This window comes from Phaenicophaeus curvirostris, chromosome 1 (genome assembly GCF_032191515.1).
Source record: "Phaenicophaeus curvirostris isolate KB17595 chromosome 1, BPBGC_Pcur_1.0, whole genome shotgun sequence".
Lineage (NCBI taxonomy): Eukaryota > Metazoa > Chordata > Aves > Cuculiformes > Cuculidae > Phaenicophaeus > Phaenicophaeus curvirostris.
Genome location: NC_091392.1, coordinates 69,671,879 through 69,686,036, shown reverse-complemented (window position 1 = coordinate 69,686,036; position 14,158 = coordinate 69,671,879). Strand labels below are relative to the sequence as shown.

Here is a 14,158-nt window from a genome sequence, read left to right as displayed (position 1 = left end):
GTCATGTCCTCACTCTTGGTTGGATACTGACAATTGCACGATCATGTCACTGAAAGGTTTTCTTGCTGCAAGTGGTAATGTAGAACAGCAGTTCATGCTGCAGGTGGTCAGTGATGCAAGCATATCAATATTTTATAAATAGGTATGGAGGAAGGAAAGGACAGTAGAAAGAAAAAGATAACCCCATATTTTTCCTTTGATTTCACATAATAAATTTCTTCAGGATTTAACACTGGGTTATCAAGAGATGCAGAAGATGAAAGGGCACAGTTTGCCAAAGGCCTATGAACAGTTTTATTTACTCCTTATTGAGTGTTAACACTGTATTTTCTACCTTCCTTCTATTCCCTCAAATGAAATTCAAAGTAACTAACACAGTCTTACTGGAAGTTACATGAACAGTACATTTCCTTATCTCACATTTCTTTAGTGAATTCAATTATCATGTTCATTAATAACCATACTGTCATCTCTGCAACTGCAAAAACAAGTGACAACGTGGTAAATATAATCATATAAATTTCTGCAAAGTTTTTTGGTAGCTTCAGAATAGCAACACTACGACCAATTTTAGAGATACACTTTTTCTTTGGCTCTATCTCTAAATGATGGACCATGCAGCACAAAGAATGTGTATAGGGTTATCCAGAAGAGAAAGCAACCCAGTGACTGTAATCCTAAATTATTCTGCAACATCAAAATTTACATGACAAATCAAATGGTGTCTATAGCAGCACTAATACAACCAGCTGTAAGGGTGTCTATAGTAAAACATGCTTTCACTATAAAAGTACTGATTTCCAAACTTAAAAGAACACATACTGTTTACAGACAGGAAAAAAGAAACGCGAAACAGTTCAAGAAGTGCAAGATGTTAAGAAAGAAGGAAAAAATGAAGTAACAGTAAGAATTCTCTTTATAGTCTAAGCTAGATGATCATGTTCTCATCACATATAAAGCCACAGTAAAGGTTTTTTTGTTTATGCAGTAATGACTCTCAAAAGCGTGTTCTATATCTGAAGGTTAACACCAAGAAAGCAAATTTACTGATCTGTATTTCAATAATCAAGAACGTATACACAAGGATACTTCAATAGCACTAAGTATTAGCAATCAATTGCCGATATTTAGTTAGCCACTCACATCTTGCAAAAAAAACCCCAGGGTCTAATCAAATCATGAGGAGATAGAGAGAACATGTTGACAACAATTTTTTCAGGAGAAAAACTGTTTTGTGATGAAAAACTAATTTTTCCTCGAAGTTATTTGTGAAAAGTTTAAACAGACTCTACACTATCTGCACGTTACTTTACATCCCTTTGCAATAACTTCTTGTAACCCCAATTGCAGATAAACTGGCACATAAGTTCAACACGTCTCCTTCTGGACACCTTTAAAATACCTAAACAGAAATCTATGTTCCTGGCTTTATACATTCTATACTGAAAATACTTTATGCTGTTATCTGGTTACTTTGTCTTCTTAGATAGGGGTCCTTGCCCTCCACCATTCTTATTATACAGACAAAAGACACAAGCTTGCAGACTTCAATCCTTGACTAAAAGTTAAACTAAGCAAATAAACAGAAAGAGAAGAAAAATTTTATCAGCACTTTGTGAGGTTCACCTAATCAACAACAATCCACTCGCTGTTTTAAAGAAAAGGTACCAATACTTAGCATTGTCAGACAATGCCATCAAGTTTGGATACGTTTCTGGGTCACGTATCCTCCGGAGAAATACACTACAGTAGTCAGTTCCCTACTCAAGAGATTATTTTTGCCTTAAGGCAAAATTCTACAGCCAACACTGCATTTGTCTCAAGAGGCAGGAAGATAAAAAATTGCTTGAGCTGTCTTTTTTTTTCTTCCTGCGCAACACTTGATCAAGACAACAGACCGTTCAAGTACTACCAGACCGTCTTTAACATCGCCATTACATTTACTGCTTGCATTTTTTGCTATAGGTTCATTCAAGAATCTGCAGTAAATTCTTAAGGCTCGAACATCTTTAGGAGGTAATTTCAAGTTTTAAATACAAAGCGCTGATTAAAACTTGGAAGTCAATAATGTTCGTCAATTACTAATAAAATGTCAACTTGAAAGAAGTACTTCTGCATATACTGGGGAGGGAACTGAATTAAATCCACCACCTAACAAAATCAATATGGAAAAGCAAGCTAAGATGCAACACAGATATCTCTAAAAGTGAAAATTTTGACGTGACCAGACTTACACATCTATATTTCATTTAAGTAACACAGTCAACAAATCCAGATACCTCTTCAGAAACCTGCAACTATTTCAAGTATCTCTTTCATTACACTTAAGATGAACTAAAATAATACTGCAAAGTGACCACATAGCCTTTCATTAACCAGCCTTCCCTTCCTGAACCTTCTCACTTACATAGATTGTCAAAAGTGAAAGGGAAAGCTCTTTGAAAATCAAATTTTGAAAAGAACAAATAACTTCTTGCCTTCTTTGAATATTGAATCAGTGTCAAAATTACAGGAATTCTTGAAGTTCAGTTTTAAGATGTGTTTAATGATTTAATTTGTTCCCATATATTTTAAGAATACCCAAGCATTTCCAAAAAAATTCTGCATCGCTGTCACAGTGTGGAAGACAGACATGGGAAATAAGCTATTCAGAATTCAAGGAATACTGTAACTTTTCACAATAGGCTTCTTTGTGTTCAAGGCAGAAATATGACCACTGCTTAATAAATTTCAGTTCCTTAAAACACAGGTGAAGTACCAAGATAAGAACAATGACAATCATGATAGAGTAATCATGATAGAGTAATCATGTAAGACCACTAGTATATGCATCCACTGTTGCAGTACTACTTGAATAATTAGTAACTGTATTTCCCCACAGAAACAGAAAGATCAGTACAGTCAAGTGTTCTGCCATAGAAGAGTTCTGGAAAAATAAGAGTAACTGCTGACCCAGCAAAGCAGCATAAGTTCTCCCAAGACATCATCCTTAACATCCTACCCCCAGGCAGGAGACAGGACTGAAATAACTGCCTGCTTATGAACTGAGCTCTACTTCAGACAATACGAGATAGAACATGTCCAGTGGTTCATAACAATGGTATCTTGCACTCTTCATAAATACTGGAAGGTTGACTTTATACCACAGGTAAAAACCAACAGAAGTTTTATTTCCAGCTGTGAACCTATCAGCAGGAAAAAAATCTAAATGGGTTTTTACACGTCTCTACTCCAAAACACAACTGCCACAATGACAGTTTAAAATTAGTAATTAAACAGCTCAGTATTAAAAGAGTTGCATCCAAAGCAATTATAAAACAAAGTTAAACTTCTACAATTGCCTAACCTTTCTCAACCATTTCTGTACATTATAATCTCTAAATAAATTTGAGATGGTTATTAGTTTAATGCTAGACAACTTGGGAATCAAACAACTGGATCAAGATGGACTAGAAAAGGAACTGGGGAAGTGATTATTACTTGCTAGAGGAAACAATACAAGTTAAAAGATAAACCACGCTAAGCACATTAGTTCGTATAGATTTAGAGAACATCAACCGTGCGGAGGAATATTAAAAAACTTTGACAACAAGTCAAATCTGCCCAAAATTATATCATGGTTCGAGAATCATAGAATCACTAGATTGGAAAAGACCCTTGAGATACGGTTCAGCTATACATGCCCATTACTAAATCATATCCCTAAGCACTTCTTAAGTACCTCCAGGGATGGAGACTCAAATCGCCTCCCTGGACAGCCTGTGCCAGTGCCCAACAACCCTTTCAGTGAAGAAATATTTCTTAATGTGTAATCTAAATCTCCCCTGGCACAACTTGAGGCCATCCCCTCTTGTCCTATCACCTGTCACTTTGGAGATAAAACCAATGCCCACCTGGCTACAACCTCCTTTCAGGCAGCTGTAGACAGTGATAAGGTCTCCCCTCAGCCTCCTCTTCGCTAGGCTAATCAATACCAGTTCCCTCAGCCTGTCCTCACAAGACCTGTTCTCCAGCCCCTTCACTACCCTTGTTGCCCTTCTTTGGACACACTCCAGGACATCAATACCTTTCTAGTACTGAAGGGCCCAAAACTGAACACAGTATTCGAGATGCAGCCTCACCAACGACAAGTACAGGGGCAGAATCACTCCTCTGGTCCTGTTTGCCACGCTATTTCTGATACAGTCCAAGGTTTTCTTGGCTACCTGGGCACACTGTTCGCTCATGTTCAGTTGGCTGCCAACCAACACCTATGGGTCCTTCTTTGCCACACAGCTTTCCAGCCACTCTTCCCCAAGTCTGCAGCACTGCATAGAGTTGTGTCATTCCACGTATAGTACCCAGCATTCGGCCTTGTCAAACTTCATTCCATTGACCTCAGCCCATCAATCCAGCCTCTTCAGGTCCCTCTGTAGAGCCTCCTTACCCTCAAAGTAGATCCCAGCTTCATATCACCCACAAACTTTCTAAGTTATGCTAGTGAAATTGTCATTAAGCTAATGAAATGAACTGCCTGAAAGACAGCTTATATAACATGCTTTATCTCCAGTATATATGAATCTGCAGTACTGAACTTCAGATCTCATCATCATTATATATACAAGTTTCCAACATTAATATAGTTATTAAACAAAAAGCGACTCCAAAATTAAAAGAATCTTTAAATTGCAAACTCAAACTGCTGCCCACAGAAAAGTGATCTTTTCTAAAGAACACAAATGCTTTAGCCACACACAGGCACGATTTAGAATTGTTTTCCCCCCATCACACGAGATACCAACACTATAATGCTGAAGATGAACTCTACCAGACCCACATCTGCAGAGAAACAACTACACTGAAGAGGAACTTCCTATCTAAGATAAAACTTTGAAGATTTCTTCTTCTGGAAATACTTACGTAATGATCGTCGTCTCTTGTTCTTCAGCTTTCTTCTTTTATTCATTCCAGCTTTAGATGGAGATTCCTCTTTGGCCTTTGGCTGGCTGGCAACTTTTGAAGAGTTCTGCTGGCTGAAGTGTGTGGGCACATGTCGGGCAAGTCCTCCCTGAGATGCAAAGCTGGCATTGCACCCACCAACTACACACTAACGAGGAAAGACAAAACAAAACAAACAGAACAACTGTATGAGCACACTATATGGCATTCATTCATACAAGTTTGATCGATCTTTTAGGCTCACTTTTCTGGCTCAACCTCCAACACACTAAAAGAAAAAAAATTCTCAATGTCCATGCAGTTCTTGAAAAGAAAACCAGAAACAATCTGAAATGCATTTCCAGCTGAACTTCATAACTCTTAATAACTGTTCCACAGTATAACAATTTTTTTCTATGCCATATTCTATGCTATATTATATTCTATAATACCATATAGCGTAAGAACAATGTTAAAAAGGCACTAACAAACTCTTTCCACAGAAAATAAATGCTTCTGAAGAATTCTGCCCTTCACAGAGCAACATCCACTTCTCTTTCATAATACCACACTTATTCTGTATTTCTCAACAGTTTTCCAATCTTCTGCATTTGATAATGGTAATACTCTCATGTCATCCTGTCTTTTAAGGGGGAAGAACTTAAAAAAATGTGGGTAAGGATGTATTTTTTCAAATCAGAAATAGCTTAACACTTTTTGGAAATGCTATACAAAGTCAATAAATGGTTATCTTGAAGTTCTGTCTAAAATTTTGACTTCAGTAACTTGAAAGTTGTATTAACAATTACATATAACGTATTTTGGGATGCTACTATTACTTCAAAAGGTATTTAAGAAAATACTTATTTAAAGAAAACAGCCTCCCTTTCTGAAATAGAAAAAGAGGAAATTATTCAACAATAACTGAGCAGAAACACAAACTGCAGGATACATGCAAGTAAGCTAGTACTGGCTGCAATAACTTTTGGTGGTTTTTTAAGCATTTGTTTTATATTTACAATAATTCCATTGGCAAAATGGGTAGTTAAATTATGCTGTTCAAAAGGGAGGCACAAACCTTTTCTCTTGTGCTCTGAGCTTACAGGGGTAATAGAAAAGTGATTTTAAGATACACCATTCTATCATATGGCTGAAATAAATAGTGTATCCACGATTGATTTTTCTTCTGCTCCGGAGAGTAGTAGTGGGGCAAATGAGTTGATCAGCCAGTTCCAAAAAAACCTACCACCACTCTAAACTATTCAAAAGTTCCTTCCACATCTGTTGTGCTACCCCCACTTCTTCCCTTCTTTCTGTACGTCTCTTCTCTACCACCCCCCTTCCCAGAAAAGAGATAAGGCAGCTCCAACAGAAGTTCAAGAACAAGTATTGCTATAACTATATACATAGTACCAAGTTTTCTCTGAAGACTTATGATGAATTTTGCAAGCTCTTAGGGTAATCTCGAAGCCTGCACATTTGATTGAAAGACAAGAAACAGCAGTAGAACACCACTCAGCATGTTTTGTTCATAAAAAGCAACCATGTTTTTTCCACCTGCAGGTGGAGAATTGAAAAGCCTTTTCCTGTCTTAGACCTAGCAAATGGCTTTCCACAATCATCATAAAACAATATTGTGTCCGTGAAAAAAAACCTGTTGTTATCCCAAGCACGTAATAGTTGTGATAGGACCAAAAAAAAAATGTATATATATTCCAAGACAGTAAAAGAGAAAAAAAAAAACCAGGAGGGCATTTTTCACAATTTTATTTGTCCTTTTTTTTCTAAGCAAGAAAAGACTTTAAAGGAAGTTAGGGAAAATTTTCGAAGTACTGAGATGACTACAAACAATTCTCTGACAAAAAGCTTTTGGATCCTTCACACTGTATTTGTTCCTCCCTGCCTCCTTATTAATAAGTACCTTAAGAATTGTGAAAATTTTTACCAAAAACCTACCTATGCCTTTTTACCTTGCCCTACGATTTCCCATGTTCAAACAACAGCAATATTGTAGACTTATTTCACAGTGACTTAGAACGTAAGAAATCCCAGCACGTTTATGAAATTCAAAACACACAAGATTCTGATCTCATTTACACTATAGTCACCTCAATGCAATATTTATTTCTAACAATTAATAATGAAGATTAAAAATTTACACCTATAGAATCACAGAATGGTTTGGGTTGGAAGGTTCTGTGCGAAGACATTAATCACAGATATTCTATACAGATTATCTATAGAAGCTACCACTTACTTTTCTTGCTCTGCCCAAATTTTACTTTCAAAGGTTACAAACCAGCATCCTTAACTTTTCATCCTCAACTTTTCAGGCAACTTGCAAGTAAAGATTATCTTTTTCCAGCGAGCCTACTTATAGTCTGCAGCCAGACTATGAAAAATTTGCAGATGTTGTTACATTCAGATAGTGCAGAGATATACATAAGAAACCACTTGATCACATCATCAAGTAATCAACAGCTGATATATCAAATATGACACCGAATGCCTTTGTACTAGACAGAAAATAGTAGAAGAGGAGAAAAATCTTACCTGTTTTTTCTTTTTTTTTTTTTCTCTAAAATAATATATCCAGCAATCCGTTACTAACGGGTAAAGTCTCTTCTCTCCAAAGATAAAGGAGCAGTTCAGGCTGTCACTTCAGGATCTCTGGACGGTAAGTCACACCAAATCAGCTTCCCACCAGATAATTATACAGATCTAGAGGACTTCTAATAAATCAAACTCAACTATTACGCACAACTTTAAACCAATATCTTCATCTTCCCCCCAAAACCTAAATCTCAAAATTTTGCTTTTTATTTCAAATACGACAGATTGGGTCCGGATTGGTGGATATGTTACTTCAAGAGAAAATAAGTCAAGACATAAGAAGTTTAATTTCTCCAGTGTACCCATACCCACCACTATTAATGGGCAGTACTGACCAGTGATTTTTACAAACAGGATATAAAAATATCTAGCAATACACGTTTTTTTCTTAATTCAAAATAACCAAATCTCCTTTTTAGAATACTCACCATGCAATTTTTTAGACATCTGACTAAACCTTATTGTCTCAACATCGAAGTGTTCAGGCAGAATGCCTTTACATTTTCTACCTGCATCTGTAGTGCTCTAAGGGACAGAAGATATTCTGCAAAGAGCATAACAAATATTCCAAGTGAGAACTGAAGCTGCTAGGCTATGCTTTCCAGATCTCCAATATCTCACCCTACTGAGAGGTACACCAAATATAGTCACCCCTTCACAACTTCTGGAAGTAGCAGGCAGTAGAATGAGCACAAAATTCCATTCTTACTACTTTCCCACCTTTTAAACAAAGGATGAAAGCCTCCAATAAACCTGTGTGCTGTCACTCATTGTTATTGAAAGCATTTACCCCACATGAGCAAATTTTGCATGACTCATCTTAAACATTAAGGGCATACACATTGCAATCAGTTTGTGAAAGCAGCTGGTAACATACCCACATGCAGTCTTACATTTACAGAAGATGGCTATATGTAATTACTTTGCATAAAGTCTCCCCACTGGTCTGTGCTCATTCTACCATTTGTCCTTTCATTGTGCCTAACGTCTTGTACTTAGTCATCTAGAATATATTTGAAGAGTTTATTTGATACATCTTCAAGTAACATTCACCTTGTACACCAACAAGGCAAGATGAGCAGTACCTCAAATAAAGCTGGGGGGAGGGGGTGCGCTGAGTAGAAGAAACCATGCTGGAAAATGCAAATTGCCACAGCACATAAACTATTCAAATATTATTTGTAACAGCCATGCTTAAAGCAAGGAAGATAGAATTTCTTCATTACTTTGTCTCAGCTTGCCAAAGATTGTTACCAGAATCAGTAAACTCAGATTATTCCTCTAGAACCACCTGTCTACATGTTCTCAAAGTCTGAAAGTTTTGAAGTTGCTGAATCCTCCACAGAACCACCACTATATGTTGATGATACTCCACAACATTACATCAGTTTGTGAAAAGCTGCAAAAATTACATAGTAACAGAACTAAAAAAGAATGGTAAGGTTTTTCCTCTCTCAACTCTGAATATACAGCATGGATATACTAGAAGCCTTCAGAGAAACAATGACACGCTGAGAATATCTACACCAAATGAATGTTTACAATGACAAAAAGATGAAAGGATGGCTAAAATCAGACTGCAATAAGGAAAGAGAAAAATTCCAAGAGCACAAGAGCCATGAACTTCAGGTATTAAGAGGAGCAGCATAACTTTAAAGATGCCTAACAGTGGCCCAAAGAAGGCCAGTAAGTTATCAACATGAAGCATGTTCTGTAAGATCAGTCTGGTTTTTTGTTCCTCTTGACAAGAAAAAACAAACTAGGAAACAATGCTTACCAAAAGTAGCATTGGAAAAGCATGCTGCTTTCCAGAAATAATATTTGACTACAGATTGAGAACTAGCTGCAATGCTAACTGTCTCATTTAATGGACACTTTTCTTTTGGTGAAGGGACTGGCGGGTACCCTAGGAAAAGACACTTCAGTAAAAAAACTTAGTGATGATGGCCTCAAAAAACCAAGCAAAAAATCCATCCATGCTTTCCACATGAAACGCAAGGTCATCAGTATTAAAAGCTTAGAAAAAAAGGGAGGGAATAAGTAGGAAAGCAATGATGACTAAAGGGGAACTGCCCACAAGTCTAGGCATTTTGGATTTTTTAGCTTAGTTCGGCAGGCGACTCTGATATAATAAAAACAGGTATTCATAAAGAAATTCACCTTTTCTGTGACACAGGTATTGCAACATTATTGCCCCCCCTGCATACTAAGCCACCCAAATGGGGAAAAAAAACCCTTAGTAAAATATGAGATATTTTGCCTTTGAAATTTAGATGGGAGTTAATTCCTGTGACAAATGAACTACAGGACAAATGGAAATGGCCTCAAGTTGCACCAGGGGATGTTTAGACTAAATATTAGGGAAAGTTTCTTTACTGAAAGAGTGGTCAAGCAGTGGAACAAGGTGCCCAGGGAAGTGGTAGCATCTCCATCCCTGGAGGTATTAAAAAAACCAACCATGCAGACATGGGACTTTGGGACATGGTTTAGTAGGCACGGTGGTGTTGGGCTGATGGCTGGACTTGATTGTAGATGACTTTTCCAACCATAACGATTCTATGGGCAGGTAAACTCATAAAGAACTTTTAATATGAATGCACAGAAGCTCATTTAGAACGGGATACATGCAGCTTTTAATCAAAGGACACCACCATGTATGTCACAAAAATATGTAATTAAATCCCAAATGGGCAAGTACATAAAATAAGTCCACTGGCAAGCAAAAGGATGACAGGACGGGGACATATCCTTCAGAGTTCTAATGTAAAGGAGAGCTTTATGCCTCAGACTGCCAACTGCCTTTCAATTTAAGAAAATATCTGTCTCTTATTTTGACTAGAAATACAATATAGCAACTGCCATATTACTCTCCTCCAGTCATTATACAGTTAATGCTCCTTTACCTTTACACAAGTAAATTTTCCATGCTTTTGTGACCTTCCTAGCTAACATTCTTAGCTTTCCTTAATAATACCCTGAAGGGCAGTTCTTCAGAAAACAGCATGCAGCTACACTATTTCCATTAATGCCTTTTCTAGCTTTCCTCAAAAATCCTAACAGTAATTTATTTTTAAAATAAAACACAATGACTAGGTAAGTACTCTAAAATGACAGATCCCTTCCTTTTATGCTAGAGCTCAAGTGTATTCTCAGAAAGCAACAGAAATTTCATTTGTAATTTAGGTTTTGGGATATAGTTCATCTGAAGTAATCATCAAGAACAAGAGGTCCTTAATCCAATTCTGACTTGAAAAAATTTGGCTTTTCCTAAAAGGTGAGCAATTAAGATTTATAACAACAGCTAAACACACCAAAACAAACACTTACTCTGTTTTTGAATGACTGCCATAAAACAACTAGTAATATCTATTCTTGGACCAATCAAGACTAATATCCAACACTTAAGTATGTTTGAAATCTACCATCTGATACAAAAGTGTGTAAAAGAAAAGAAGCAAGGGAGGAAAAGGGCCTAGTTAATTAATAGGTTACTATCACAGGCACTTGCATACTTGGCTACCTCATGTGCGCCCTGAAGCCTACATTCAGCATAAATGACACGGGAACAAAAGATGTTACAAAATTCTACTCAGACCACAATTACCCTCCATTCAAAGCCCCCAGGAAAAGATTGAGAGATACGGAGATTAAAACAAACAAACAAACAGGGCTAAAAACAACAGCAGGAAATAAAGCTGAAGTGACACACATTGAGCCATCATAATTAACTACTGCAATCCTAGCCTCTGTTCTGTTCTTTCCCTTAGCGGAACCAGACAGTACAGAAAATCAGCTCATGAAGTAACACATATTTAACACAAGATGGTTGTTATCAGAATTAACTGCTTTCCATCTTGGGACTCTAGCTGTAATCAGCCTAAGCCTAAGAATTGGGATGCCAACTTTTACTGACTTTAAGTAACTGACTCACAAGTACTACTGTTATTTCTGAGCTATACCCACCTCTTAAAATCCAATGTCTCTAAAATGGAGCTCCCTTTATCTAGACCAAGTAAGTATAAAAACTACCCTACTGAAAGAGACTTTCCTTCGAGACTAAAGCTTGCCATTACACTTTAAGGTATATGAAATATTTAATCCCAAAATGAGACAATCTACGGTACAAGTTTCCTCTGATAGCTGGGGTCTTTACATTTTTTCTTCAGGGATTAGCATTTAAGATTAGATCAGTTGCTGGAACAACCATATCTGCAAACCCTCACGGTCTGTAAGTCTTACACTATGCTACCAAAAGCACGCTAATGCTTTAAACAAAGGGCATGACAACCTCAAGAGCGAGTTTCCTGTTGTCATTCATTCTCCCAGTCAGAAATTTTAAGACTAAACTAGACAGTTCAGTATGGAAAAAGTCTAACCTCTACTAAAAGGAAAAAATTTATAAAAAAAACCCACACCAAAAAACTTTCACATACAACGCACTATTTTTACTCTCTTAAGTTTTGGGTTTCGTTTTGTTTTCTGTCATAACTACTGTTATAAGCTATGCAGAAGCAGTAAGTTCTGGCAGATATTACTATTACAGAAATACTTTTAGTAATAAATCTGCTTTAAAATAAATCATTTTTTAAAAGCAGATAGTATTACCTGAGAAGAAAGAGTAGAGAGGGAAGTCAAGAAACAGTCACTAAAATCTGGTGGGGTTGGAGGGTGGGGAGAGGACGGCATAAAATGCTACCTAAACTTAAAAAAAAACCCTAACTCATTTTTTGTATCCTAAATGGAAGAACTTCAGACTGAAGTTGTGTGGGTGGAACTTACCATAAAGTGATCCAGGACTGACAGCTATGAACTGCCCCAACTGTATCCATAAGAGGATGAAGCAACTCATTAATAACGGATTGGTGGATATGGGAATGATAAACACTACTATACCTAGAATTGCAGGTACAGATTAGGGGGAGAAAGAAAGAGAAAGTTAGAAAATACTATGCAGGAAATAGTCAGTTCAACGGTCCTGCATTCCTGATTTCCTTATTATTCTTAGAGGTGTTAACCATAGTCACCGACTGTTTCAACTGAATTTTGTTAACAAAACCAGCTCTTATTCAAGCACAGAATGTGAACCATCAGGCATGATCCAAAGTTTAATGTTGAAGTGTAAAGCATGAGGCAAAATATCTCACTTGTTACAGTGTAAGCAGCTCAACTGGAAAATGCACAGAAAACTGAACTTCTGCACTATTTATTTCTACCCTCCTCTACCAGTAACAGATTAATAGAAACAGGGACAGAGAAGCAGTAACTGTATCTTCACCACTTCTCATAAGAGAACATGATCTTTGGGCACTATTACTGCAAAGAATGCGTCTCAGCTCACTGGATACTTAAGAAATCCTCCTGCTGATAGCATTTTTCAATTAATACACTGTATTGGGGAAAATAAACAGGATCACTCTTAAAATAAGGGATGCCATATTTTACAATGAACCTTACCTTGAAAGGTTTGTCCCCACTGTGCGTCAGCATATGCCTCTGCAACCAACTTTGACTTGTTGAAGGTGTATTATATACTTTGCAACCTTTCCACAAGCAAACAAACACCTAACAGAGTAAAAACGTTATAAGTTCACACAAGTCAAGAAAACAGTAAAAAAAGAACAAATCAGATTAGCAAAGAAGCCTGTTTTCACAATACAAAGTACTTCAAAGGATTTTAAACAATAACAATTTATTTTGCAACACAATTCTTATATAATCAAGGAAATAATTACAACCACAAGTATTCAAAAAAGCCGGCATCTGGAATAAAAATGTTAAAAAAATTAGATGCTCCTGCAGATAAACACAATCAAGAGCCACAGTACATGTTGTAAGGAGTTTGTGTTCCCATTCAATATCTGTATCCACAAGATGCTGATACAGAACATCTTTTAAATTACAAATTCACACTTTCTGGGTAGCAGATACAGAAATAATATAATCTACTCTGATAAGCAATTAATAATTTTATTCTTTGAGCATGAAAAAAGTAAAAATTCTTCACTACAATGCAATTTTTTAGATACCAGTTTTATATTATGGAATACTGGATACATCTACTTATGGCCTTACAATCAGTTCCTGATGTAGAAAACACAATTTCTTGCAGGATTCAAAATCCATGCATTTTGTGATTCCAGTGTACAAATCTGTCACACGCACAACAGTGCATTAAGGTGAGTAGAACTTATGCAGTTTTTCTCTCTCTCTCTCTCCTGACATTGTGTCTGCCTATAATTGAGAAAGTAAAAGAGCTCAATAAATTTGCCTTTCATTAGAAATGGTGTGTGAAGGGGGTACAGCTCTAATTTGTAGCAGCAAAATAAAGTCCTCACGAATGCCACTGTCCATAATACAGGTTTTCAAAACTGCAGGAAACTAATTGGATTTGAGTTTCTTGTTCTCCTTTGGAGATTAAAAAACTCCATCTTTAAAAGACTATTTTCAAAACAAAAAAAGCAGCCACAGTGGTTCTAAGTACTTACTATGTAATATGTAGATAACGCAGCTTACTAATACAAATCTGGAAAACCCTCTGTGCCTGTGTGACTGATCCAGACCTACCAACACATAAGGCTCAACCCCCTAAACCTTTGGTGTCTGCTGCTTGGAAGTTCCAAGATCCCCT

General features: G+C 36.8%; 1 protein-coding gene across 2 annotated transcripts in view; it reads right to left on the bottom strand.

Annotated features, from left to right (window-relative positions):
* Positions 1 to 14,158, bottom strand: part of AEBP2 (AE binding protein 2) — a 51,232-nt gene that overhangs the window by 16,003 nt on the left and 21,071 nt on the right. For both annotated transcript variants that reach the window (XM_069862129.1, XM_069862120.1), the window contains exons 3-4: positions 12,985 to 13,092; positions 4,900 to 5,086 (exon numbers count right to left, since the gene is read on the bottom strand). In XM_069862129.1, coding sequence (XP_069718230.1) covers positions 4,900 to 5,086; positions 12,985 to 13,092 — 295 coding nt within the window. The remainder of the gene's footprint in view (positions 1 to 4,899; positions 5,087 to 12,984; positions 13,093 to 14,158) is intronic.